This window comes from Elgaria multicarinata, chromosome 13, assembly GCF_023053635.1.
Source record: "Elgaria multicarinata webbii isolate HBS135686 ecotype San Diego chromosome 13, rElgMul1.1.pri, whole genome shotgun sequence".
In the NCBI taxonomy this organism is placed as follows: Eukaryota; Metazoa; Chordata; class Lepidosauria; order Squamata; family Anguidae; genus Elgaria; species Elgaria multicarinata.
In genome coordinates this window covers 22062420-22090350 of record NC_086183.1, presented here as the reverse complement: position 1 = coordinate 22090350, position 27931 = coordinate 22062420, and the positions used below count along the sequence as shown (strand labels likewise).

General features: G+C 48.0%; 1 protein-coding gene across 1 annotated transcript; it reads left to right on the top strand.

Moving 5' to 3' along the window:
• Positions 1–16: 16 nt before the first annotated feature.
• LOC134408346 (IgGFc-binding protein-like) lies at positions 17–27931 on the top strand. The gene is made up of 11 exons (XM_063140600.1): positions 17–122; positions 6212–10257; positions 12608–13181; positions 14162–14751; positions 16067–16631; positions 17499–18103; positions 20027–20600; positions 21369–21568; positions 23357–23737; positions 25677–25965; positions 27906–27931. The coding sequence occupies exons 1-11, from the start codon at positions 17–19 to the stop codon at positions 27929–27931; spliced, it is 7956 nt and encodes a 2651-aa protein (XP_062996670.1).

Below are 27931 nucleotides of genomic sequence, written 5' to 3'. Positions count from 1 at the left end.
GCAGCTCGCTAAGGGGATGGGGGGGGCTTGCAGCACTCGCTGGGCCATCCAGCAGCTCACACAGCAAGAGGGCACAAGGCAGCGATGGCAGTTCGGCGAACCCTTGACGCAATTGGACGGAGGTGCGTCCCTAATCTCAGGTGCTTGTTCTGCCATTCAGTAAGGGGGAGGTGATAGTGCTGATCCAAAGCCAAGTGGTCAAGGAAATGCTAGGTATTAGGGATGTGCTCCGCTCCGATTAGGAGCGTAGAAGCAGTAGCGGATTGGCCTGCTCCGCCTTACCCAGAGGCGGAGTAGGAGCGGACCGTGGACCCCCTAGAAGCAAGGCGAAGAGAAGCGACCATTTTTCGGAGCTCCGAGTTCAGGCGGAGCGCTCCGGTCGCCATCTTGAAAACATTTCGCCATAGGATTGCATTGCGGCAAATAATCGCGCATAACTACGTTGTTTTTGAAGCTATCGCTCTGGAAATTCTTGTGCTCAGAGAGTCGTGGATGGGGGTCATTTTGAGACCACTCTCACCTCTCTGCGTTGTCCGTGTCGCGTGCTATATTTTTTTGAAAATCGGGTCAACCGCGCGGCTCAAACTGCGTTTCGGCTTTTCGCCCATAGGATTGCATTGAGGGAAAGAATCGGGGATAACTGGGGGGGGGTTTAAGCTATCGTTCTGAAAATTCTTGTGCACAGAGAGTCATGGATGGGGGTCATTTTGAGACTACTCTCAACTTTCTGCGTGCTGTGGTTCACGTGCAATGTTTTTGTGAAAATCGGGTCAACCGCGCGGCTCAAACTGCGTTTTCGGCTTTTCGCCCATAGGATTGCATTGAGGGAAAGAATCGGGGATAACTGGGGGGGGGTTTAAGCTATCGTTCTGAAAATTCTTGTGCACAGAGAGTCGTGGATGGGGGTCATTTTGAGACCACTCTCAACTTTCTGCATCGTACGGGTCGCGGGCTAGAAGTTTTTAAAAAATCGGCGGGAAAAATACCTTTTTCAAAGGGCTGAGGGGCAGAGTCAGCTCCCGGTCATGATGATCCCAAAGTTGGAGGAGGGCATAGGCAAAACAGGTAACTTGGGATTCTGGGAAACTTCTCTTTCTTCATCTGAACGGGCTTTTCCCCGTGTTTTTTAACACAGTAGCCCCACCAAATGCACAAACACAACCTGAAATCATATACTAAGCCAAGAATAAGAGATAGAAACACAGCACTGCTCCCCACCCTAACCTTGGTGAACAACTGAATCGATGTGGTGCAAGGGGATGAGCTCCCCTAGGGCATCTCATCGTGGACGTGCCCCCACTCTCTCCTGCACTGGAAGGCCATAGAGCCTTCCAAAGAGAGTAAAACGGTGGAGCAATGCCTATCATGAGTTGAAGTGAATGGTCACTTTTCAGTGGTGGAGCAATGCCTGTTCTGAGTCGAAGTGAGCGTTTTACTTCTTCTCGGAGCTGTGGCTGTCAGTGTCTTGAACTGGCAGCTACTTCCCCCTCCCCCGGGCACGTCCCCCTATTGCTGGTAAAAGACAGATATAGCCTTTTAAAAAAAGTTCTTCTTGTTGTTTATTGAGCAACACTGCTGCTTTTAATTCCACCCCTCCTTTGTTTATTGATTGATTTATTCCATTTTATATGCATTACTGGCTTATCCTTGGCTCACTTCCTTATGCCCCCAGAAATGCCAGCTGCATGCCTGCCTGCCTTCCCTCCCTCCTCCCCTGCCCACCTCGCAGGGATGTTGTGTGTGGGGTGCCCGATTTTCAAAAATTCGCCAAAAATCAGGGGATGATGGGATTGCTTTGAAACTTGGCATGCGTGTGTATATCCCCATGAGGTGTCATGGTGCCAAACATGAGGTTTCTAACTTGAACAGAAAAAAAGTTGTATAATTTTTTAGCTTTCAATGCAAGCCTATGGGGGGGGGAAACGGAGCTCCGGATCCGGATCCGGAGCTCCGGGCGGAGCGGAGCGGAAGTGGGCGGAGCGGGGGCGGGGCGGAGCGGCCCGATCCGGAAAATGGCGGATCTGCAAGTGAAGCGGAGCGGGGGGTCCGTGCACACCCCTACTAGGTATAATACTGCTGTATGATCCGTTGGTGCAGGAGTGGGGAACCACAGGCCTGGAGCTCAATCCAGCCCTCCTGGGGGTGAAATCCAGGGATCATGGGAGCCAAATGCAGCCCTCCTGGGGTTCACCCCAATGACGCCTTTATAGCCTGTAATGTTGCATAAATAGCCCCTTTAAGGCCACCATTTATACAACATCGCATTTCCGGAAGTCCCTGGAGAGGGGAGTGTTGGTTCGCCCCACAGCACTCGCAGACACTTGCAGCGTTCTGCAAATTGGTCCAGTACGTGCACAGTCAGAATGTTCAGGAAATGCAAATGCGGTTGAATAACTAAGTCCCAATCCACACATTAGTCCTGGGCATGCAGATTAAGAACATAAGAACGTTAGAAGAGTCAAGCTGGATCAGTTCATATCGGAATTCACAAAGACGGAAGTCCTCGAGCATCCTTGCGCCACATACCCAGAGAGTGAATAAGCTGCTTTAAGAAGAAGCTGACAGCATTAAGCAATAGAGTCATGTTGCTCCCTGCTGGCCACATCTTTACAGCAGGAAACCATTGTGCAAAGTCAGATGCAGTGGTTAAAGCAACCTCCTCCAGTCTGGAGCCTTTCAGATGTGATGGGCTGCGATACTCACCACCCCCAGCTACCACAGCCGAATCTGGCTGGGGATGTTGGGAGCTGTCATCCAGTACATCTTGAAGGCATCAGGAAGGGGAGGGATGGCTTAAAGGTAGGGATGTTGGACAAATCTGCAATGGAGTCAAATGAGTTTGGATTTCGATGAATCTGACCTGCAGATTCCACAGCGGACCTGCTTTTTTTCCTAGTCACATGGATTTTGCAGACTTCAAGACTGGTACTTCACTTTGGGGGGGGTGTTGCACTAATAACTATTGCATATTTGTGCAAGTAGAACAAATTTTTCACAAGTAGAATTAGCATAATTAAAACAAAATTCTGGTTTAAAAAATCAGATTTCGTCAATGAGTGGAAGTCAGAACAAAAGATGCCTAACAATCCATGAAATGCAGACAGACTGGATTTAATAAAATCTGCACATCCCTACTTAAAGGAAGAAGTTTCAAAGAGACTTCTATCCTGTCCCTAGTGGAATACTGTGATGTTTTACTGCATGTAGCTATGTTGTTAGGTGTAATATGACAGTTTATTAAGGTTTGCAGAGTTTAAAGAAAGCGCTCACTGTGTGTTTGTAGCAGAATGGTAAGTATGAAGCCATAGAGGGGGGAGTGAGTGCTGGATGGAAGGAGAGTGCTGATTGGATGTTTGTGTGGAGCGTCTGGATTGGCTGTGAGAAGGGGAGGAATTGGAGGACGGTGATATATATGCTGCTGCTGAGGAGAGAAGGGAGAGAGAGATGTGGAATAGAGATAGGAAGGGTCTGCATGCTTTGTTCTTTTGGTGGATTAGAGTGTGGGAGAGAGAATAGTGTGGTTTAGAAGGTAGGAGTGCTTATAAAGTTATATTTGAAACGCTTAAGTGAAATTACCATCTGAAACCGTTACGAAGTTATACTTTGAAACCATACGCTTGTGAACTGAGAGAAACCATTAAGCTTTTGAACCTGCATTGACACCTTGTTAATAAATTGCATTCATTTACACCTGGTGTGGTCATTGGAGTACCTGGGGAGGGTACAGGTCAATCTATGGTGGCAGAGGAACAGAGAAGTTTGGGGCGAGGGTGTAGATCTGTATTGCTGTGGGGCCTAAGTAGAAGTAGGCATGCCACAGGGACGGCTTTAGCATCCCAAACCCCTGATGAAGACCCCTGAGCTGGGTCCTTTGGGGTCAAGAAAGAATAAGAGTTATCCAGAGTAAACCCAGGGAAGGGTGGTCATCACAAATACCATGATACATACTTACCTAATTTTGCACTTTTGAAGCATTATGCAAACTTAATTACGCTTTGGCATGTACACTTCTCTGAGTTTTGGAGTGACTTCTTACTCCAAAAGGATGCTACACACACAAAATTCACATATTCGTGAATGTATTTTTTTTAAAAAAAAATCAATACAGTATGAAAATTGCTCGCAAAAAAAGTGTAAATTAAGCAAAAAATGTGTACAAAAATGTATTCAGGAGAAAGGCACACAAAATGCATACAGATTTTCATGTGAATTTTTTAAAAAAGCGTAAAACTTGATGGGTTCATTCAGCAGCAACTATGCTTTTTAGTCAGCTCATGCTTAATTTTAAAGATGTGCTGATGTGCTTGGAGCTGCTTAAGGGAACATCAGCGCTGGTTGAAGAAATGTGCATGAACCATTATCTCCAGGGCCAGTTAGAGGGAGCATGTGACTTGTAACCCAAGACTAAGGGCCTTGCTAGACCTGCCGGCTTACGCCGGCAGGGAGGCGGGACCAAGGCGCTCTACCGTTAGTGCGCCTCCCCCAGGCTTCCACACGTCAGACGCGCAGGGATGTCGCATCCCTGCAGCGTCCGCCATTTTTTTTTTTTTTTTTTTTTGCTTAAAGGGGCCGGGTGCGGCCCGAAGACTCCGGAGACGGTGAGTGTTTTTGGGGGGGGCTGTACGGGGGGGGCGAAGGATGGCAGGGTGGGTGGCAAAGGGGGGCAGGTGACAGAGGGAGTACCGCGCGCCGCCGCCGCTCGCAAGCAGCGAGCGGTGCTTGCCGCTCGCCTGCTTGCGAGCGGCGGGTGGCGGCGCACGGTGCTCCCTCTGTCACCCGCCCCCCCTTGCCACCCACCCTGCCATCCTTCGCCCTCCCCTCTCTTTCCCCCCCCACCCCCGGGCCGATGGGCACAGCGCTCATATGAGCGCTGTGCCAGGCCGGTCCGCAGCTTTTCGCGGCTCCTCGCGAGAGCGAGGAGCCGCGAAAAGCTGTAGAAGTCTCCACACTTCCCCAGCCCCGGCCTGAGGCCAGAGCTGGGGAAAAAGCGTGCCATAAGCGCATTCGCTTATGGCGCGTTGGAGGAGGCCTCAGCGTGGCCTGCCTCCGGATTCCCCTGTGCGTCATCTGGACGCACAGCAGGGAAACCGGGTCAGAAGGCGTGCTAAGGCCTCGTCTAGGAAGGCCCTAAGTAGTTAATACTGGCTCTGTATGACCTGTAAAGCCTTAAATAAGTTTAGGAGCAGATTACCCAAAGGACCGCCTTTTCCAGCTTTTCCCAACCTTGGGTCTACAAATGTTTTATTTATTTGTTTGTTTATTTATTTATTTCATTTTTATACTGCCCGATAGCTGAAGCTCTCTGGGTGGTTCACAAAAATTAAAACCATAATAAAACAACTAACAGTTTAAAAACACAAATACAAAATACAGTATAAAAAGCACAACCAGGATAAAACCAGATGTTGTTAGACTATGGCCATGGCTAGACCTAAGGTTTATCCTGGGATCATCTAGGGTTCGCCCCTGCCTGAGCACTGGATCCCCTGTGTGTCACCTAGATGAACAGGTTTGACCCCTGGATGATCCAGGGATAACCTTAGGTCCAGCTATGGCCTATGTTTCTCCTCATGGCCAAGGCAGGGATGATGAGAGTTGTAATCTAACAACATCTGGGGACCCAAGGTTGGGGAAGGCTGGCCTTTTCCCATATGAACCTGCTTGGACGTTGAGATCTCCAGCTGAGGTCCTTCTCTCTGACCCACCAACTTTGGTGTACATTTGGTAAGACCTCAAGAAAGGGCTTTTCAAGAGCAACACCCAGACTCTCAGAATTCCTTACCCAATGGAGGCAAGGCTAGCTTGCACATGGATGGCCTTCTGCCTGCTTACAAAAACCTTTAGATTAAAACAGAAATTTGGCTTACAGAGCTGATTTGTTTCCCTGTTGCTCTGGGTTTTAACCTGTGTTTCTATCTAAGACTTCTTCACTGGCTGCTATTTCTATGACTTCATACCATTTGATATATTACATCTTTTGTGGCTTTTACTATTGTTAGCTCCCTTGGGGATATTTTGTAGAACGGCAGGATTCAAATGCAATAAACAGACAGACAACCTCTTTCAGTCGGGTGGCCAAATTCTATTTCAGAGAAGTTTTGGAGGCCACATCCCAACGGTGAGTGGCACCAACTTTCCAGAGCTTCCAGGGTACTTTGAGACTGGTAGCTTTTCCATTTATCTGCAGTGATTTGTCTGTGTTTTCTTGCAGCTCTGCCTCCGTTGAGCCCTTCCCCCAACCCCTGCGGAAGAACAAGTTGTGGAGCAGGATACGTGTGCAAGGTTATATACAATCAGCCACAGTGCATCCCTGAGCCTCACACCTGCAGTACCACCCAATGCCAAGAGGGGATGCTGTGTGAGATGGTCGGGGGCCTACCCAAGTGCATCCCTTACCCACCATCTTGTCATCATGTCCAATGTCAAGAAGGGACAATATGTGACCAGGCAGATGGCTTCCCGAAGTGTGTACCAGCTCCGCGGTCGTGTGCTGACATTCAGTGCAAAGAAGGTGCCATCTGTGTGATCACTAACAATTGGCCTGAATGTATCCCAGCGCCCAGGTCCTGCCAACACACTAGGTGCAACCCGGGAACGGTGTGCAACCTTATTAATGGATGGCCCCAATGTGTGCCCAACAAGCCTTCCTGTCATGAACTCCAGTGCAAAGATGGGACTGTATGTGAAATTGTTCACGGTCATCCTAAATGTGTCCCAGCACCTGCATCATGCGGAACAATCCTGTGCAACAAAGGAGCCATGTGCGAGATGGTCAATGGCCGACCAAAGTGTGTGCCTTTGCCACCATCTTGCCTGCATGTTGAATGCAGGCTAGGGACTATGTGTGATATTGTTGAAGGCTGGCCTACATGTGTTGCGGGGCCGACCTGTGAGAATTTAAAATGTGTGGCCGGAACTGAATGCAAGACTGTAAATAGCTTGCCCATATGTGTGCCCATCCCAGCCTCCTGCAACACGATCCATTGCAAAGAAGGAATGCTCTGTGAGATCATTGATCATGTGCCAAAGTGTGTGCCTGCCATAACATCCTGTGACACAATCCAGTGCACGGTGGGGACCATCTGCGAAATGGTTAACGAATGGCCCGTGTGTGTGCCCATGCCACACTCCTGTGAGAAAATCGTATGCAAAAGTGGGACAGTATGTGACATTGTAAATGGCTGGCCAACGTGCATTCCAGAGACACCGACATCTTGTGCATCCGTTTTTTGCAGAGAGGAGGCTGTGTGTGAAATGGTTAATGGGATACCTACATGCACCCCCATCCCGCTTTCCTGTGAAAGATACTCCTGCAGGCCGGGAACCATATGTGAAGTAGTAAATGGATGGCCTACATGTATGCCGTTGCCAACTTCCTGTCAGAAAATAGAGTGCGCGCAGGGGACTGTTTGTCAAATCGTTGACAGCTGGCCCAAATGCGTTTCCATCCAGACCACCTGTGAAAAAATGAAGTGTAAAGCAGGAACCATCTGTGAAATAGTTAATAGTCAAGCTAAGTGTGTTCCAGTCCCTCCTTCCTGCGAAAACATCTATTGCCGACAAGGGACAATTTGTGAATTTGTCGGAGGGTGGCCCAAATGTATTCCAATCTCACCATCCTGTGACAAAGTCCATTGCAAACCAGGGAGCACTTGTAAAATGATTGATGCCTGGCCTCAATGTGTACCCATCCCACCCTCCTGTGACAAACTGGGTTGCAAAGATGGAACCACCTGTGAAATGATTGATGACTGGCCCATGTGTGTTCCCGTTCCAGCCTCCTGTGACAAAATCCAGTGCAGAGAGGGAACGCTTTGTAAAATGGTCGATGGATGGCCCACGTGCCATCCCATACCGAGCTCCTGTGAAAAATTGAAGTGCGATGTTGGGACCGTGTGTGAGATATACAGTGGCCAACCAACATGTATTCCCCTCTCCCCTTCATGTGAAAAATTCCACTGCAAAGCAGGGACAGCTTGTCAAATCAGTAATGGTTGGCCCCAATGTGTTCACGTTCCCCCTCCCCCTCCTCATTCCCCTCCCCCTCCTGCTCCCCCTCCTGCTCGTATTCTCAACCCAATTCCCCCCTCCTGTGAAAAATTGAAGTGCAATGTTGGGACCGTGTGTGAGATATACAGTGGCCAACCAACATGTATTCCCCTCTCCCCTTCATGTGAAAAATTCCACTGCAAAGCAGGGACAGCTTGTCAAATCAGTAATGGTTGGCCCCAATGTGTTCACGTTCCCCCTCCCCCTCCTCATTCCCCTCCCCCTCCTGCTCCCCCTCCTGCTCGTATTCCCAACCCAATTCCCCCCTCCTGTGAAAAATTGAAGTGCAATGTTGGGACCGTGTGTGAGATATACAGTGGCCAACCAACATGTATTCCCCTCTCCCCTTCATGTGAAAAATTCCACTGCAAAGCAGGGACAGCTTGTCAAATCAGTAATGGTTGGCCCCAATGTGTTCACATTCCCCCTCCCCCTCCTCATTCCCCTCCCCCTCCTGTTCCCCCTCCTGCTCGTATTCCCAACCCAATTCCCCCCTCCTGTGAAAAACTGAAGTGCAATGTTGGGACCGTGTGTGAGATATACGATGGGCAGCCAAGATGTATCCCCAACTCACCTTCCTGTGACAGATTCCATTGTAAGGACGGGACTGTTTGTGAAATCCATAATGGCTGGCCCAAATGTGTCCCCATTCCAAACCCACCCTCTTGTGAAAAATTCAGCTGTAATTCAGGAACTGTGTGTGAGATATATGCTGGGCAGCCAAGATGCATTCCCATCTCACCTACTTGTGACAAATTGAAGTGCAAAGCCGGGACAGTTTGTCAAATCAGTAATGGTTGGCCCCAATGTGTTCACATTCCCCCTCCCCCTCCCCATCCTGCTCCCCCTCCTGCTCCCCCTCCTGCTCCCCCTCATATTCCCAACCCAATCCCCCCCTCCTGTGAAAAATTGAAGTGCGATGTTGGGACCATGTGTGAGATATACAGTGGCCAGCCAACATGCATTCCCATCTCACCTTCTTGTGACAAATTTCACTGCAAAGCTGGGACAGTTTGTCAAATCAGTAATGGTTGGCCCCAATGCGTTCATGTTCCTGCTCCTCCTGCTGCTCCCCCTCCTGCTCCTGCTCCCCCTCCTGCCCTTGCTCCCCCTCCCCCTCCTGCTCCCCCTCCTGCGCCCCCTCGTATTCCCATCCCAATCCCCTCCTCCTGTGAAAAATTGAAGTGCAATGTTGGGACCGTGTGTGAGATATACGGTGGCCAACCAACATGCATTCTCATCTCACCTTCTTGTGACAAATTCCAGTGCAAAGCTGGGACAGTTTGTCAAATCAGTAATGGTTGGCCCCAATGTGTTCACGTTCCCGCTCCCCCTCCTGCTCCCCCTCCTGCACCCACTCCTGCTCCCCCATCTGCTCCCCCTCGTATTCCCCCCTCCTGTGAAAAATTGAAGTGCAATGTTGGGACTGTATGTGAGATATATGGTGGCCAACCAACGTGCCTTCCCATCTCACCTTCTTGTGACAAATTCCAGTGCCAAGCTGGGGCAGTGTGTCAGATCAGTAATGGTTGGCCCCAATGTGTTCCCATCCCATCCTCTTGTGGAAATGCCACATGCAATGTTGGGACCATATGTCAAATGGTTTCTGGTTATCCACAGTGTGTTCACAGCCCAGCTTCATGTGCAACATTTAGCTGCAGTGCTGGAACCATGTGCCAAATCATTTCTGGTTGGCCCCAGTGTGTTCCCACCGCATCCTCCTGTGACCAATTCCACTGCAGCGCGGGGACCGTCTGTGACATTGTGAATGGTTGGCCCCAGTGTATTCCCATGGCAGGCTCCTGCGAAAACACCCATTGTCAAAGGGGAACTGTATGTCAGGTTGTAAATGGCAGGCCGAAATGTGTACCTGCGACACAGTCATGCCGCAGAATTCAGTGCAGTGAAGGGACTGTCTGCAAGGTTGTGAGTGGCTCGCCCAGGTGTGTCCCCATTTTGCCCACCCAACCAGTCTGCTGGGCCTCTGGGCAGCCCCATTACCACACCTTTGATGGACACAGCTATGATTTCCAGGGCACCTGTACTTACACCGTGACTAAGACCTGCAAGCCCAGTTCCAAGCTCCCATTCTTCCACATCTTTACCAAGAGCCAGAAGAGTTCCCCCTCCTCTTTCGTCAACCAGGTCACCATCACAATCTACAGCTACAACATCACGATGGTCAAGTACGAATACGGCCTTGTCAGAGTAAGTGCCAATCTCTGTGGTTTCATTCACATGGCCTAAGTGGTGTTTGCTTATATGGTTCTCTGTAGCACTAAATTTATTTATTTATTTATTTATTTATTACATTTTTATACCGCCCAATAGCCGAAGCTCTCTGGGCGGTTCACAAAAATTAAAACCACAGTAAAACACCCAACAGGTTAAAACACAATTATGAAATACAATATAAAAAGCGCAACCAGGATAAAACCACACAGCAAAGTTGATATAAGATTAAAATACAGAGTTAAAACAGTAAAATTTAAATTTAAGTTAAAATTAAGTGTTAAAATACTGAGTGAATAAAAAGGTCTTCAGCTGGCGACGAAAGCAGTACAGTGTAGGCGCCAGGCGGAAATGGGAAATCATACTTTCATTTATTTCTTTGCAACAAAATTTTGCAGGATGGCAGGAATGGGCAACTTGTAGCCCTTCAAATGTTTTGGCCTACAACTCCCATGATCCTTCACCATTGGCTATGCTGGCTAGGGCTGATGGGAGTTGTAGGACAAAAGATTTGGAGGGCCACAAGCTGTGCATGCCCGCAATATGGTCTGCTGCTCTTTAGTATCCTGTTCACTCTGTTCTATTCCTCTTCCCTGCATGTTTTCCATACCTGCCCAAGAGTAAGTCAGCATCCCATGAGCATACTCTATCCTCTGTTTTTGGTTCCCTTCCACTCCCCTTAGGGATTTTCCCAAAGATTTTTCAAGTCTTTAGAACCTTTTTGAATCACCACCCTCTTGTGCAAGGGTGGTGCCATTTTGGCTCTATAAACAATGACATTCATGACTACAACAGTGGAAATAGAGAGAATGGTGATTCTTAAGCAATTCATGCCAATTTGCTAGTATTACATATTTTTGGTTGAGTTAGTTTCTGGTATGATTCTATTATGACTTTGCGAGTGGGGGGACTAGGTCATGCACCTCTTTCTTCTAATCTTCTAATTGCTTGTGCCAAACATCTTTTTTAAAACAGTTCTCCTTATAAAGGAGGACAAACTATATGTCCATCTAGCCTTGGATGGACTATTTCTCAATTGAGCCCTGTAAAGGTCAGACTGTTTGTTCATCTAGTCTAATACTCCTTACTCTGAATGGCAGCATCTCTCCAGAAACTCAGGCAGAGGTCCTTCTGATCACCTACTACCTGAACCTAGAGATGTCCATTGCTGTGGAATCCAGCCACTTTGGCATTTGAATGACTCCCAGCAAGCAGCCAAATTGGCTCCCATTTGCAGGACTTGTAATGCGGGACTTGTAGTGGTGTTTTTCCCCAAAATTGGGGGACTTTTTCATTTTTTCAAATAATTGCATCAATAGAAATGTTCACAAATTGTGGGGTGCAATTTGTGTAACATTCTAAAATTCCGGCTGCACTTTGTATAATTTACGCAAATTTTGCTCATAAATTGCACAATTTATGCAAATTGCAGCTGCAATTTCTGCAAATCATACAAATTTCAGCTGCAATTTGTGGAAATCAAGCAAATGGTGCCCCACAATTTGTGTGTATTTCTATTTAAGTGTTTAAGTTGAGTCAGGGAGAGTAAACGAGTAAATGAGCCAAAGTCTGCGGTGCTGAGCTGATGAAAGCTCAGTGAGTTCCACCACAACCCTGGATAGATTCCTCAACATCCCTACCTGAACATCTTTTCAACTGCTGATACCACAGATTGAATCTGGGTAGAAACTTCTCCATGCAGAGAAGAGATGGGTGATTGAGCTATGTTCAAAATCGCTTGGATTCTCCAAACATCATCTCACCACTCATCTTCTGCCCAATTCCTGTTTGTGTTTGTGAAAAATTGAGTCCAGCAAGCAGCAGTCAATGAGCAAATTTCCCAATTCATGCAACTTTCCTCAATAGACTAAAGTTGGGCTGATTCAGTCTACAGGGGAAATTTGTGCAAAATCAAACTGGGGAAGTTGTGCAAATCGAACACAAATGCACGTCCAGCAATTTGTGAACATTTTCAGTGGACATCTTCTCACAATCACTTGGAACAGTGCATGCTTCCATATTTTGCAAGCAAAAACAAAATCTGCATCCATTCCTAAATTTGCAAAGCATGTGTTAAACCACTGAGCTCAGGGAGGTTGTTTTCATATAGCTGGAAGCCACATGATCACAACAAAATTCTAATGCCATTAGAATCACAGCTAAGGCAATTTCATGGCTGTGGCTGTTGCTTCACTTTCTGAAAGAGAAATATGAATTCACTAGACTCATTAGCAGGTTGCAATAGCATTTCAATGTTGCTCATTCCTAGAGTATGTAATCTTAACTAAAGACAGTGATTATTATCATTTGCTTCTGCCACTTCTAGATCAACCAAGTACGTTCCCGCCTGCCCATATCTTTGCACAATGGGAAACTCTCCCTGTTCCACCGCGGAGGCCAACTGGTCATTGAAACCCAGTTCGGTCTGAAGGTTTACTACGACTGGAATTATTACCTTGTGGTGAAGGTCACTCCCGCCTTTCAGAATCAAATCTGTGGCCTATGTGGCAACTACAATGGAGACCCCAACGATGACTTTGTTACATCCTCTGGAGGTTTGGCCACCAATGCCGTGGATTTTGGCAAGAGCTGGAAGGTGGAAGATGGAGACAGTGCCTGTAGTCATGGCTGCCACGGCAAATGCTGGCATTGTGCGCCAGAACTGGTGGCCAGATATAGCACGGAGCCTTTTTGTGGCCTGATTGCTAAACACAGAGGTGGCCCTTTCCGGCACTGCCATTCCTTGATCGATCCCAAGCCCTATTTGAACGACTGCGTGACTGATTTATGTACCTTTCAGGGCTACAAGCAGATCTTGTGCCGAGCATTAAAGACCTATGCTGACGCCTGTCAAAGAGAAGGGGTGGTGATAACTGCCTGGAGGAAGCACGCCGGCTGCCGTGAGTATAGCTGGGAATGGTTGGAGATAGGGCTCCATCCCGTCATGCATCTGCAGACATGTGGAAGAGGATGCTCTTGGATCATAGCTCCAGAAGGGAATGCGTTTTGTAAGCACATGCTGTGCAGGACTATAGACAGATGGGGGCTGCAGGTTAGTGGAAAGAGAAATAGTATTATGTTATTTTTTTAAAAAAGCATTTCAGCTCTTTGGAGAGATAGGTAAATGCCTTGCTGGGAAAAAGATCAGAAAGTAAAGAAGCAGATTATGTTAAATCTGGATAGTGATACAAGCAAGGAGATAAGGATGTCTGTCACTGAGAAATCCAGCCCTTTGGGGGCTCACCAGATTACCATGGTGCCTCTGACTCTGAATTACTGAGCTGAGCTTCCATTTTTCCTCCAAAATATGGAATTTTTTATTTTATTTTTATTTTATTGCTTTTTTAAAATTTGAGTAAATAGGAATCTGCACAAATTGCACCTTCAGAGGCTGATTTGGAGCTTCTGGATTTAGTTTGGATTCAGGGTTCACCCCTGAGGCCGTGCACAGCCCTAAAAAACAGCCCTGCGCTACAAATCTGCAGCCACTCCTTTGCAAATGTATTTACTAAGAATTTATTTCTAAGAATTTAGACATCAGTCCCATTGATTTCAGTGACTCTTAATGCCAAGAGCACATGGGATTGCAGTTGCTAACCACATTAACTGTGAATGCTTCCTGTCAAGTAACTCTGGGAAATAAAGTTCTCTTAGCCGCAGATGTCTAGCATAGCATTCATCATCAAACTACAATTCCCCAAATGCATTGTGGGTAGCCACACAACCATTAAATCAGATTTTGGCTTGTTAGATGGACCCACGGTCTGATCTGGCATGGCTTTTCTTACATTCTTATCGAAATGCTAGCTGAGCAAAGATGAGGCTTTACACAAGCACAGTGACCCCTGCTGACTGTCTTCCCTTTGCTTCCTATTTACAGCCTTGACTTGCCCAGATTACAGCCAATATGTGGCCTGTGGGTCAGCATGCTCTGCCACTTGCACCAACCCTGATGCTCCAAAGAAGTGCCACCTGCCCTGTATGGAGACCTGCCAGTGCAAGCAAGGCTATGTGCTGGATGCTGGCAGGTGCATCCCCAAAGGCCGCTGTGGCTGTGTCTACCACGGTCAGCTCTATGCGCCGAACGAGCAGTTCTGGGGTGACAACCAATGTCATCAGCACTGCTTGTGCAGGGCGCAAGACAAGAAAGTAGTCTGCCACACCTCCCGTTGCAGGGAGGGGGAGGGGTGCCACGTGCTCAATGGCATGAGGAAATGCTACCCCACCATCTATGGGACCTGTATCGCCCTGGGCCAGTTACATTACATCACCTTTGATGGGTTGCGCTTCGACTTCTACGGGACCTGTGTTTATCGCCTGGCTCACCTCTGCTACAGGACAGCAAACCTGACGCAGTTCGAAGTCCTTGTTCAACATGAGAGGCAAGGACTCAAGGTCCCTTCTGCTGCCAAACACACAGAGATCAAGGTCTATGGGATGACGGTCACAATCAGCCGAAGCCAGGTCTTGGTGAGTGCACTATAACAGTTTCCACCCTTCTTCTCTTATACCTCTTTTCTTGGGCTGACCCATCAACCCTTAAGAGGGGGATTTATTCGTAGAGGTGTCGTAGCACTCAACAGAGTCCAGGCGTCCAACAGACTCCCCCACATCTGTTCTCTGGACCAAGTGCCTGTGAAGCCTGACAAATGCTCAGCAGCTGTCTGCCGTCATCCGGAGCCTCCGGTTGTGCATGGCAATGGATGCTCCAGAAATTATGTAAATTCCCCATTGCGTAAATAGAAGCTGTCAAGGCCCTGTTTTTGCAATGTGGGGAATGTGCAATTTCAGAGCCACCAATGCGTGCACAATGGAGGCTCTGGAAATTGCACATTTTCACCATTGTGAAAATGGAGCCTCCATTTATGCAAGGGGGAAATTAGATCATTTCCATAGCCCCCATTGTCATGCACAATGGAGGCTCTGGAAGAGGGCAGACGGGCTCCAGACAAAGGCACCCATTGGCGTAAAATATGCACATGCTCATTTGTGTGTATAGATGCAAATTTAGAAATAATTACTATAAAGGGAAACATAACACGTCTCATAATAGTGTGGAACACTGTGATCAGGTGACCTCTGTGCTTGCCTACTCAGTCTGCTGTCTGAGGCCCACCATAGTTTTTTGGAGGGATCATCCCTGTGTGTCCAAATGACGCACAGGGGATCCCGGCATCAGGAAAGGATGATCCCTCCATTTCTCCAGGATAACTGAGACCAGTTTTACATGTGGTCCCACGACGATCCCGAGGGATCCCATCCTAGAGAGTGCGCTCCAGCTCTGGCCCTTTAAAAAAAATGGCGGGTGCGAAGAGCGCAATGCCCGTGATATAGTGCAGACCACTTAGACTGAGGGTGATGATCCTGGAAGCAGGTAATTCCGGGATTGCCCCCTCTCCCTCCCTCTACACCCGTAGGTGTAGAAAGGGCCTGAGTGTTCAACGTTGATGGAAAACATCCAGTCCCTTTTCTTAGGGTTCTTCATCTTTTAACCAGACGTTGGCTACACAGCCCTTCAAACGGAGGAATGTCCTCTCTATAGTAGGGCACATGGCCACCCATTTTTGGAGTGAGCAGAGCAAGGAGCTTTGCATTCACCCAACTTTCCTTTCTTTACTACTTGGGTCTGGCACCATGTAGTACTACTTGGTACTACATGGTGCCAGGGAACACAATCAAGGTCTGTGTTCCCATCCAACTGCATTCATCCAAAAAGTTATCTTTTTCATGCCAAGTTTCTAAATACTTTCTCTCCCTGCTCCTTCTCCGCCTCCTTGCTTTCCAGCTGAATGGCCTGCTGATCAACCTGCCCTACAGCATTGAATACGACAAAGTCTCCCTCTACCGCCAGGGCTGGGATGTTGTCCTCACGACTGATTTTGGTTTGACCGTCACCTTTGATGGGAAGAATAATATCCGTCTCATGGTGCCAGGGACCTACAGGGGTTACTTGTGCGGCTTGTGCGGCAATTACAACGGGCGGCCAGATGATGACATGCTGCAGCAAAACGGAGTACTAACCACTAGACCAGGAGACTTTGGCAGAAGCTGGAAGGTGCGGGATATTCCGGGCTGCATTGAGGAGGAGAAGCAGGCCTGCAGAGACCTTGCCAATGTGGAGCGCACCCAGAGGACGGGCAGGGAATGCGGCAGCCTCCTAGACAAGCACGGCCCCTTCAAGATGTGCCACAACGCGGTGCCGCCTGAGTCGTACTTCAAAGACTGTGTCTTTGACTATTGCTCCAACAAAGGAAACAAGAATGTCATCTGTCACATTCTCTCCTCCTACGCTGCGGCTTGCCAAACAGCTGGCATCCATGTGTATGAGTGGAGATCCACCAACCTGTGCAGTAAGTGCATCTACGAGATGTTGTATGTGAAAGCAGACCCATCCTCTTACACTTCTTAATTTGTTGTTGGTGCAAGAGAGGATTTAGGGCAGGTGTCCAGAGCCTCAAGCCTGGGGGACAAACCCGGCCATCCAGGAGACCCAATTCAGCCCTCCAGGGTTCTGTAGAAAGCCATGGCCCCGTCCCTTGTCCCCATCTCTTCCCCCCACCCAACCCCTGATCATGGAGTGGTTCTGGGCTTTGGTGCAGTTTTTTCCCCCATTCTAAAAGTTGAGATGCCTCTTGTAAAGCTTAGGCCAGATCTATACCTTGTGTCAAATCATTATGCATCTGGTATAAAAATAAAAAAAGCAGGAAATTGCACTATGAAAGTGGTATGTGGAATGTGGATTGTGCCTCAACAGTTACCAAAGCACTTCAAGACCACTATAAAGCAGCAGGGCAGATCTAGCCATAGGCCATAGCTAGACCTAAGGTTTATCCCTGGATCATCCAGGGGTCAAACCTGTTCATCTAGGTGACACACAGGGGATCTAGTGCTCAGGCAGGAGCGAACCCTGGATGATCCCAGGATAAACCTTAGGTCTAGCTGTGGCCTTAGTTACCAGAAACAAGAGTGTTCAACTAGAATATGCTGGTATGGTTTGATATTTTGGCCCTGCCCCTTTTTGCCTTCGGTCCTGCCAACCTCTGGAATGCAGCTTTTCTGAAATGAGAGCTTCTCTGAAATGGAATCAGGCTGTAAGCGATTCTGCACCGCTGATTTGCATTGATGAGATTAAGATCGTTGGGTTTAGAGGAAGATCTAGGGATATGAAATGGAACATGGTTCAGCCATGCCACTGATGTCTCCCTGTGTCTCTCCAGAGCCTGATTGCCCAGCAAATAGCCACTATAAAGTCTGTGCCAGTGACTGCCCTGTGACATGCCGCAGCCTCTTCAACCCAGTGGTCTGCACTGCCAAATGCCGCGAGGGTTGTGAATGCAATGAAGGCTTTGTTTTGAGTGGTGACCAGTGTGTTGCCATCTCCCAGTGTGGCTGCGTCCACCAAGGCTTCTACTACAAGGCTGGTGAGTCTTTCTATCTCAACGGGTTCTGCAAGGAGAGATGCGTTTGCCAAGTAGGTGGGATCATGGAGTGCCACCGTTCCTCCTGTGGTCCTCACGAGGAATGTCGTGTGATGGATGGTATCCAGATGTGCCATGGGGTTGCTCCCAGGAAGAGTGGGACATGCCATGTGGCAGGCGACCCACACTACATCACCTTTGATGGCACCAAATTTGACCTCCAGAGCAACTGCACCTACACCCTGGCTAGAAGCTGCACACGCAAGAGCTCTCTTCCTTCCTTCTTGGTCAACGTGGAGAACGAGAGGCGGTCCAAGGGCAAGGTCTCTGTAACAAAGGTTGTGTCTGTCACAGCCTATCAACACACCATCTCAATCTTGCGGGAAAAGAGAGGCTTCATCTTGGTAAGGCTCTGTGAATTGGGGAGTTCAGGATAGGGTACACATGGTTCTTTGCTGAAAGGACATACACTGTTGAATAAATAGGGTATATGGGAGGGATATCAGAAGAATCTGTCCAAGGGGTAGAACTCACTGAGCTGTCATCTCCTCATCGCCCTGAACTTCAGCTCATTTCCTGCATGCTGGCTTGACTCAGTTTGCATCAATTCGGGCACATTTGCTGATTTTTCCATGTTTGTTTAATTTGCATAAAGAGAAATGTGTGCAAATCTCAACTGTAAGTTGAATAATTTGCACAAATTGCGGAAGAAAATTGTGTAAATTATGCCACAAATTTGTGTAAATCGTGCACATTGTGGTGGAAATGCGTGTACATTTCTAACTAAGCATTTTTTTTAAAAAAAGAAAAAGTTCCGGGGGGGGGGGGGGTTGTGGTTGTGGGGGGAGAACCATGGCTCAGCCTGCAAATGTGAGCCAAGTTGGGTTGGGTTCTTATCAGGGTTTCTATTGAGCCCCAAAAGGGCCAGATTTCACAGCAATGGACATCCCTAGTATATGCACGCAGCAACCAGATGGGTGGATGTAAAGGTAGCATAGCTACCACTGACATGTGCTGGAGAATGACAATGGGTATAGAATAGACATATAAAGAGAACCAGCTCTAGGATTCAGGGATCCCTCGGGAAAATGGCCTTTGTGGGGGTTCCCACCTACACTGATGCCCCTTAGTCAGCTCACCTGATGGAGGCAGCAGATGTAACAGCTTAGCTACAATTAGTGCTGGGCCGCTTGGAGGCACCATTTTACTTTTCCAAAATGCGTAAGTGCTGCACTATGTCGTCGAGACTCTTGTGAGAAATTTAAAATTATGGTTTCAAGATGCTGAGGACACGGGGCAAAAGGACAGGTATCAGTGCAGTGACGGGCCCTGTTAGGATGCAAGAGCCCAAGGATGCCATGTGCTGACACTGGGTTTGCATATATAGCAGAGGTGAGCAACTTGTGGCCCTCCTGCAGAAGTGGCCCTCCAAAATCCCTGGCCAGCATAGCCAAAACCATCGGGTGGACCATACGTTCCCCATCCCTGAAAGCAACTTTGCATTGCTGCTGGGTTTCACTTTGGTTTTGACTTTTATTTCATACTGTCTTTTTCAACTGGCCAAATTTGATATTGTACCTTACATTGTATTTTATGGTTTTAATGGGTGTGAACTGCCCAGAGAGTTTTGACTATTGGGTGGTATGGAATTATAGTAAATGCATAAATGACTAAAAGCCCTGTTGTCGAAGGCAAGAAATCAAACTAGATAAGTGCTTGCTTTGGCTAAACCGAAAGGGTGTCTGATATCTTGAACTGCCTGCCTGTTAGTTTCTCACTAAGAGCTTCATCCCATGTACCTGTTTCCCTCGAATTATCCCCTACAGCGTTTAGCTGTTGTTGTTGTTAGCTAAATCACAACCCGGGCAGCAGCGCTCCTAAGATCCTTTGCATACCAGGAAATGGGTTTAAAGGGGGAAATGTAAAAAAGTCATAAAAAATCACCGGATGACCCAATCCAATTCAAATTTGGTATGCTTAAAGCTCTCCTTAATATCTATTACTGTGCCAATTTTGATGTCTTTATCTTTAAAACTTATGCAGATGTAAGCATTTGTTTAATTTGAAGCTTAAAAGTATCAAATCCTGCTCCTGCACCCCCAGTGGCCACTCAGAGAACAACAAATGATTCGCTCCAAAAGTAGTACCAAAATAGGTCGGGTCTTTTGGCTTTATAGCACAATTAAAGCAGGATGCATGGGAGTGCTTCACAGTCAAAGCAGATTATAAGATGGAAAACTTCAGAGTCCTTTGCACGCAATTCACAGTGATTGTGCAGTATAATGCTGGTGTGATAAAGCTATTATTCTCCACTGCCAATGCCACAGGTAGATGGTGCGGCCACCTACTTACCTTTCCGCTTGGAGACTGATGGCATGTGGGCGTACTACCATGGCGACAACATTGTGCTCCGGACAGACTTTGGCTTGTTCGTCTCCTTTGACCAGCTCTACCACCTTATGGTCAAAGTGCCCGACACATATCATGGCCAAATGTGTGGCCTGTGTGGCAATTATAATGGCAGAGGCCTTGATGACTTCTCCGTGCCCACCAGCCACATGCCCGTGAGCATCCGAGCCTTTGCAGCTGCTTGGAAAGTGGACGGCCCCACAGCCGTCTGCGCTGAGGATTGTGCGGCTTCGGTGTGTGGAGCTTGCCAACAGAGCCGGAAGGCCAGCTATGTACACAACAGCCAGTGCGGCATCCTGCAGGCGCCCTACGGCCCTTTCAGCGCGTGCTATTCCACAATCAACCCTGCGGACTTCTACAACAACTGTGTGCACGATCTCTGCAAGGCGAGAGGAAACCCCGTGATTCTCTGCAGAGCTATTCGAGGCTACGTCACTGCGTGTCAAGCCGCTGGTGTTAAGATCCAGCCCTGGAGGACAGCAAAATTCTGCCGTAAGTGCTCCAACAGAACCAATCATCCAGGGAGAGGCAGCCCATCAGCTAAGGCCGCAGGCATCCTAACTGCGCAGCCTCGAGGACAGGATGGGGCAATGCCAAGGGGGAGTATTTTCTGGTGAGCCTCCAGAACTACAGTTAGGAGCATCTTCCTGGGCACTGAAGTGATTTCAGGCCTTAGATTGACCTTGTTCATCCAGCCTGGTTATTGGACCTTCCTAGACAGAAAGACCTCTAAAGGGCTTCCTGGGGGGGGGGTAGTTTTCCAGAGCAACAACAGCCTTCTGGAGTGTGATGCATTGGGGTATGTTCCTCAGCTGTGACCCCAGACCTTGTTCCTTGGTGTGGTCTCCTAGCCTCATCCTCAGCTCTGATCTTTGCCCTTGTTCCATGATTCTGATGCTGTAATGTAATTACTGGCTCCTGGCTCCCCTTTGACTACTGCTTACTGTACGGCTCAACCTTGACCATGGGGAGAGAAGAAGAAGGACCTTTCATGGACCAATAAGCCTAGGCAGAACACATGAAAAGGGATTGCAAAGCTCAGGAATGTCAAGATTCAGCATAGCAAAGAGATATGGAGCTCATATAGCCCACCCACATTTTCATTACCCATCCTACTACCAGAGTCTGCCCCATTTCCTTAGTAACATTAATGTTGAGCTAGATGGACCAGTGGTCTGGCAGTGTCTGAAGCGGCTTCCTAGGTACTCTGCCTCCCCATCAGGCAGTAAGTGACCTCATCTTCCTCAATCTTCCTTGCAGCTATGAAATGCCCAGCCAACAGTCATTATGAACTCTGCACCAGGGCTTGTCCTAGCAGATGCAAAGAGGCAACCAGCATCACCAAGTGTCCCAACAACTGTGCCGAAGGCTGCCAATGTAAAAAGGGCTACTTCATGGCTGGATACCACTGTGCGCCCATCAGCCAATGCCGGTGCTTCCACAAAGGCATGTGGTTTAAGGCAAGTGACAGAAGGTTAGAGAGTTGAGAATAGGATGTACTAAATTGGGTATGGGGTATATATATGAGGGGGCTGATGACCCCCCAACAATCCCTCCATAGGCTGGAGGATGTCAGTAGACAGGGTCACCACCACCACCACCACCCCGAGATCAGGGGCAGGGCCACAATCCTTAATATCATCTGGACTGGGGCTGTGCTCCGCTCCAATTCGGATAGCGAATCCGGAGCAGACTGACCTGATCTGCCTCCACCAAAGGCGGATCTGGATCAGGTTGGGGGAGCTGCGGATTGAGGCAAAGTGGTTCACCTCCATCTGGAGCTCTGAACACAGATAAGGGGGGCTCACCTGGCAGCGGCGGTACAGTCCGTGCAGCAATAGCGGTGGAGTCAGGTAAAGGGGCAGGGGGCTTACTTGCCTCCATCACAGTCCGGTGCGGTGCAGGCTTCAACTGAGGGCCAGGCCTCAGTTGAAGCCTGCGACGGACCACAACAGAGCCAGGTAAGTGCGGGGGAGGGGGGCTTACCTGGCTCTGCCACCATCGCAGTCCTTGTGGCGACGGTGGCAGAGGCAGGTAAGGGGGCAGGGGGGAGGGCGGCTTATTCGGCCCCCATTTTGCCTCCCCTTCCCCACTTACCTGCCTCCACCACCACAGAGGCAAGTAAGTAGGGAAGGGGGGGTAAAATGTCAATCCGCTGCTCCGGATCTCGCTCCACAGAGCGGAGCAGGGGAGGGTCGATTCGACCCGAAGCGGATCGGCGTGATCCGAAGGTTGCAGATTGGGCCACGAAGTGGTTCAAGGGGTCCGTGCACAGCCCTAGTCTGGACCCGAGCCAAAGGTGCACTACGGGAAGTCCCTGTTACCCACTTAGCCTGCTGGTCCCCCTCCCAATAAGGAAAAGGCAGTGTGCACTTATCAGAGATAGTAGCGTGGATTCCTCTCCCTGCTAGCCTTCAGAGCAGAGCTTCCAGGAGGAGCCACAGAGGACAATAACCTCATGTATTTCTTGATTTTAGTGATGGTTATATGCATATTGAGTTCTTCAGAAGAAGTGCAAGTTTTAGCATGGGAGCAAGTATGTCCAAGATATCGGTTCTTTCATTCCCCAGTTTAAAAGATCTATAGGTATACCATTGGGATCTCGTGGCATGGATTTAATATTGGGGTGGGGGATGGTGGTTTAAACCATTTTGACATTCTGATTGCTGGAAAAGGAAGCAATGTGATAACAGGCATGGGTAAGGAAGAATAGGAAGAATGAAGTGGAGACAGAAATGGGAGTACGCCCAGGAGGATGAAGACAAAGGCGTGGCCCAAAATGTAAGAAAATTGAGGTTCACCTGAGGTGCCCAAATCTCTAAGGCAGCCCAAGTGGAAGCTGGTGACTCTGATTTTGGTGGGGCTGTGATTCTATTCTGGGTTTTCATCGGAACCAGTCAGGACCATTTTGGGGATTGGTTTCAGCTCCTTTAGAGTTCTGGCTGGTTCTGACTGAAACCCAGAATGGATCACAGCCTCACCAAAATTGGGGCCACCAGCCTCTACTGGGAAGCCCCCACCTTGCAGAAAGAGAAAAAACTGAAGAAAAAAACCCTGTTGCTAATCTATCTGGGCATGAAAGATTTCACAAATTTGTCCTTAAGTCACCATAATTGTGATGAGCCCTTAAGGAAGATAAGACATAGAGCCATCCTATCTTTTAGGCTGTCAGTGATGGCAAGAAACTGCAAGTGTCCCAACTTCTACCCATTCCACCTTCCCTAACCCTGTTGTGTTTTTACTGGCAGATTGGAGCGAAGGTGATCACAGCCAATTGCAGGGAGCAATGCACCTGCCAACAGCAGGGCCGGGTGGTCTGCACGCCACTTCCATGTGCCGCCGGAGAATCCTGCATCTTGAGTCATGCCAAGTGGACTTGTGTTCAGCACGAGGGCCACTGCACCATTGCCCATGGGCATATCTTCACCACTTTTGATGGGGTCTCTGGAAAGCTTCCACCTGATGGGTCCTATGAAATCTCTGCTCTCGTCAATGCCAAGTCTAAGTCTTGGTACCGGGTGGTGGTACAGTTGCAGAAGTGTCCCCAGTGCCCTTCGCCCATTGTGGTGTCCGTCACCGTCTACTTCCACAAACTTATTGTGCTGGTGAAGCAGGACAGCTCAGTCTCGGTAAGAAGCAGAGAGTGGCAACTGACAGAAGTCATGATCTGGCCATCTACTCTTCTTATAACCATTTCTACACTTGTATAGAGATGGTGTCATTCTGCAAACTGAAATCCTGCCTAGCAAATATGATGGCTGTGTGATGGCTGAAAAGGAAAGAGGGAGATAGAGTCCAAGCCAGTGAGATGTTGAGTTTTAGAAAATATAGGACAACGAAATTGGAGTAAGGCAGGGTGCCAATGCGGCGGCTTAAGGAGTGAGAAGTGATAATGACCAGTAAAAGGGAACAGTAAGTATCTCCTATTTCTCCAGCAACCACTCACTTTCCAAAGTGACTGACTGATAGATTTGGAATAGTTTTATCCCACTCATCACCTTAAACGGATCCCATAAGAACATAAGAAGAGCCCTGCTGGATCAGACCAAGAATCCATCTAGTCCAACACACTGTTCACACAGGGCCAACCAGCTGTGAACCAGGGACCCACAAGCAGGACACAGTGCAACAACTGGTGCACACAGGCTTATTGCCTCTGATGCTGGAGGTAGCACATAGCCATCAGGGCTAGTAGCCACTGATACCCTTCTCCTCCAGGAATTTATCCAACCCCCTTTTAAAGCCATCGAAACTTGTGGCCATCATGACATCTTGTGGTAATGAATTCCTGAATTTAACTCTGTGCTATGTGAAGAAGTCCATCCTTTTATCTGTCCTGAATCTCCCACCAATCAGCTTCATGGGATGAGCCCAGGTTCTAGTATTATAGGAGAAGGAGAAAAAATGTTTCCCTTTCCACATTCTCCATACCATGTATCATATTTGTACATCTCTATCATGTCTCCCCTTAGCTTCCTTTTTTCCAAGCCTCCTTTTTTCAAAGCTCCTAGTGTGGCTTACATATAATCAAAGAAGATAGTCCCTGCCCACAGGCTTACAATCCAAAAGGATATGACACACAAGGAAAAAAAGAATGGGGAAGGAAGGGGTGGTAATTAAGGCCATGTCTAGACCAGGCAATATCCTGGGGATAACCCCGGGATCATCCCTGTGCATTCATATGACGCACAGGGGATCCTGAGGGCAGGGAGGGATGATCCCTCTCTTGCCCTGGGATATCGCCCTACTCTTTTCCCCCACTTTTTCCTGCAGTCTTGGGATGATCCCGCAAATGCAGGACGTGTGGGTGGGCATTGTGGTTTGTCCCTGCTCCTCGTGAGTAACTATGAAGAGCTGGGAACTGGGCATGGGGTGTAGAGCTCCTCAGGAGCTCTGTGCTCATCAGGGGTGGGGTGAAAGGAGTGCGAGGTGTTTTTTTTTTTAAAAAAAAAGATTAAAATTTTGCACGAGCTCCTTTTCCTTTAAAAAAAAAATCCAAAATGGCGGGCATGATGTTCTCTTCCTCCTGGGATGTCACGTGCCACATGTATGAGGGGGACGATCTCGCAATCATAAAATCGTGAGATCGTACCCTTCCAACCCACTCATCTAGCCATGGCCTAAGTCTTTCAGTAGGGCTGAGGAAAGGCCCTGCTTCCACTCTCACCCCTCTCTGTACAGGCTGATGGAATGGCTACTGATGGCGACAGATGAGAGCTCCCTTTTATGGAGGAAGTCTTTCAGCAGAACTGCTTTCCCCATTCAAAATTTATTTTTCAAATGTTGAAAAAGAAATGCCTGCATCAAACTTTGAGAACTTTCTCATTAGAGGGGCTTTGTAATATTGTTAGTGCAGGAGAACAAGCAGACAAAACCCCACATCCCTCTGGCTCCTCCACAATGAAAATCTCGGATAATGAACATCTTACAGTTCTAGTGTAGCTAGGTAAGCATGACATTCTTTAAGAGAAGAAACCTGGTGCTGCCGTGATCACCTCTACATGTGTTTATCTCATGCTGACACTGTTCTTGGTGTCACCAAGTGACCTGTTGCTTTGCCTGTTTCAGGTGAACGGGCATCCAGTGAACCTCCCAGCCCAACCTTCAAAGGAAGTATCGGTGAGCTTGGTCCAAAACGTGGTGATAGTGACCCAAGGAACAGACATGAGGGTTCTCTACAGCTCCAGAGGAGACCTGACGGTGGCCCTCAGTGGGTCACTGGCCAATAAAGTATTCCGATCTTGTGGGAATTTCAATGGCAATGGCGCAGATGACCTGCGGTTACCCAACGGTAGTATAGCACACACCATTACAGAGGTCATCAGCCACTGGAGAGTCACAACAGCAACGCAAAATGGTAGGTGAGCATGGAAAGGTGGTTCAGATTCCCCAACAACTGCTTGCCTTAGTTCACTAATCTACCCACTTGACCCAATGAGAGTAGTGCATAGGCGCTAAATGAGTAAGACCCAAATCTCAAATTAATAAATAAATTTGTCCTCCTGCTCATACCAATACATAGGTAAATCTGTTGTTTACAATCCTTACTGGCCTACCAGTTCCCTGCTGCCTGCATGGCTTAGTTTACATTCACAAGCTGACTTCGTTTCATTTCCCCTTAAACGGATATTTGCGCAAATTACAAATTACACCCATCATTTGTGCAGAAATTGTGGCTGCGGTTTGCTCAATTGATGCAAATTGTAGCCACAATTTGTTCAAATTTCACAAGTTATGGCAGCAATTTATGCAAATAATGCAAATTACGGTCGCAATTTACACAAATTTCAATTTTTAAAGGGGGGGAATCCCAAAAATCCATGAGCTGGCCCGACTTGGTGTGCCTCCTCATGGGTCACTGAGACAAAGTCCAGATGGGGGGGGGGGTGAGCTAATGAAAGATCAGCAAACTTCACCCCACCCCGATGTATTCCTCCAACATCCCTGCCAATAGGTAAGGGTGCAAAAATCCGAGTACCCACTAGTCACTGGAATGATCAGATTTGGCAACTGGCTCTTCATTTGTTTAAGAAAATAGGTCCCTACTGCTCCCATCTATGCGGCTATATTTAATATCCCAGAGTCACATCCATACCATGGCAGATAATTGAGAAGAGGGGATGTTTCGTTGGTTTCTGGAAGTCCAGCCTCATTGGCAAAACCATAACCACTGAGGAAAAATCATAGATTTAACCTGAGGATATTAAGGCCAATCGATTCATCTGGATGTCCAGATTTTGTGGCAAAGGCTGGAGCCCATCAAAACAGAACAGAACAAGCAACATTCTGAACTGTGAGCTGCTGGACCAGACCCTCTGCTGGAACCAGAAGAAAGTTTGTGCAGGAAACTCTAGGATGAAGCTGGAAAGGAAGGAAAATGTTTCTCCCCCTACGTAACATGCTCCCCAGCTGGTATTTTCTATGCAGAGGCCAGAGGAGCTAACAGAATGTGACTTCCAACTAACAGTGGGGTGGAAGGACAAGCGCCTTAATAAGCAGGGGTGTTGAGGTCCCAGGGACACTTAAGAGCCAGTGCTACTGAAGTGCTCCCAGAACCTATGTGAGCAAATGAAGCCTTCGCCTGAGTCAGGCTAACCTGCATAGGGGACACTGGCGAATCTGTGTACTTCACTGCCAAATGTCCTCATGCTCTTAGCTGTATTCAGGGATGGCTTTGTTTGGATTCACCTGCATGCACTTACAGAACTTATCAGGGTTTTCAGTTTCAGGAGCTTTGTAAATGCTTTATAAATGCATCCAGCTGAATGCAGTTACATGGCCCTATTCAGTTTTGAGTGCTGAATGTGTGCAGATCTAAATAGTAGCTGGGCATGCAGGCATACTGGGGGGCAGAGCTTATATGCATGCCCATATCTCCCTCACAGTTTAGACCTACTCATGTGCAGGTGAACACCTGCATAGGGCTTGAGTTAAGCCAGATTTCAGGGGATGGAGAGCAATCTCTGAAGGGCTGTTCATGGCAGTCATGTATAATCAATTCAAGCCCTATTCAGGCATTCAGTTCCCAAATGTGAATACAATCCATGGGATCCAGATTTAGTCCAACTTAAAGTAGACTGATTAAAATCCTATTGATTTTGGTGGGTCGACTCAAAAGATGACTCAGCCTGGATCCAATCCAGTGTCTGCATACAGTTTGGCAATTGCTCACCCTGACTAAATATTTGTTTATTATTTCCCCAAGAAGGGAGTGTGTGTGTGTGTGTGTTTTGTAATAGTACTGTTTTCTTATACAAGATACTGAATGCTCTTTTATTTCCTTTTCTTTTTTTCTAGCTCGGTTTAAAATCCACTCCTACTGA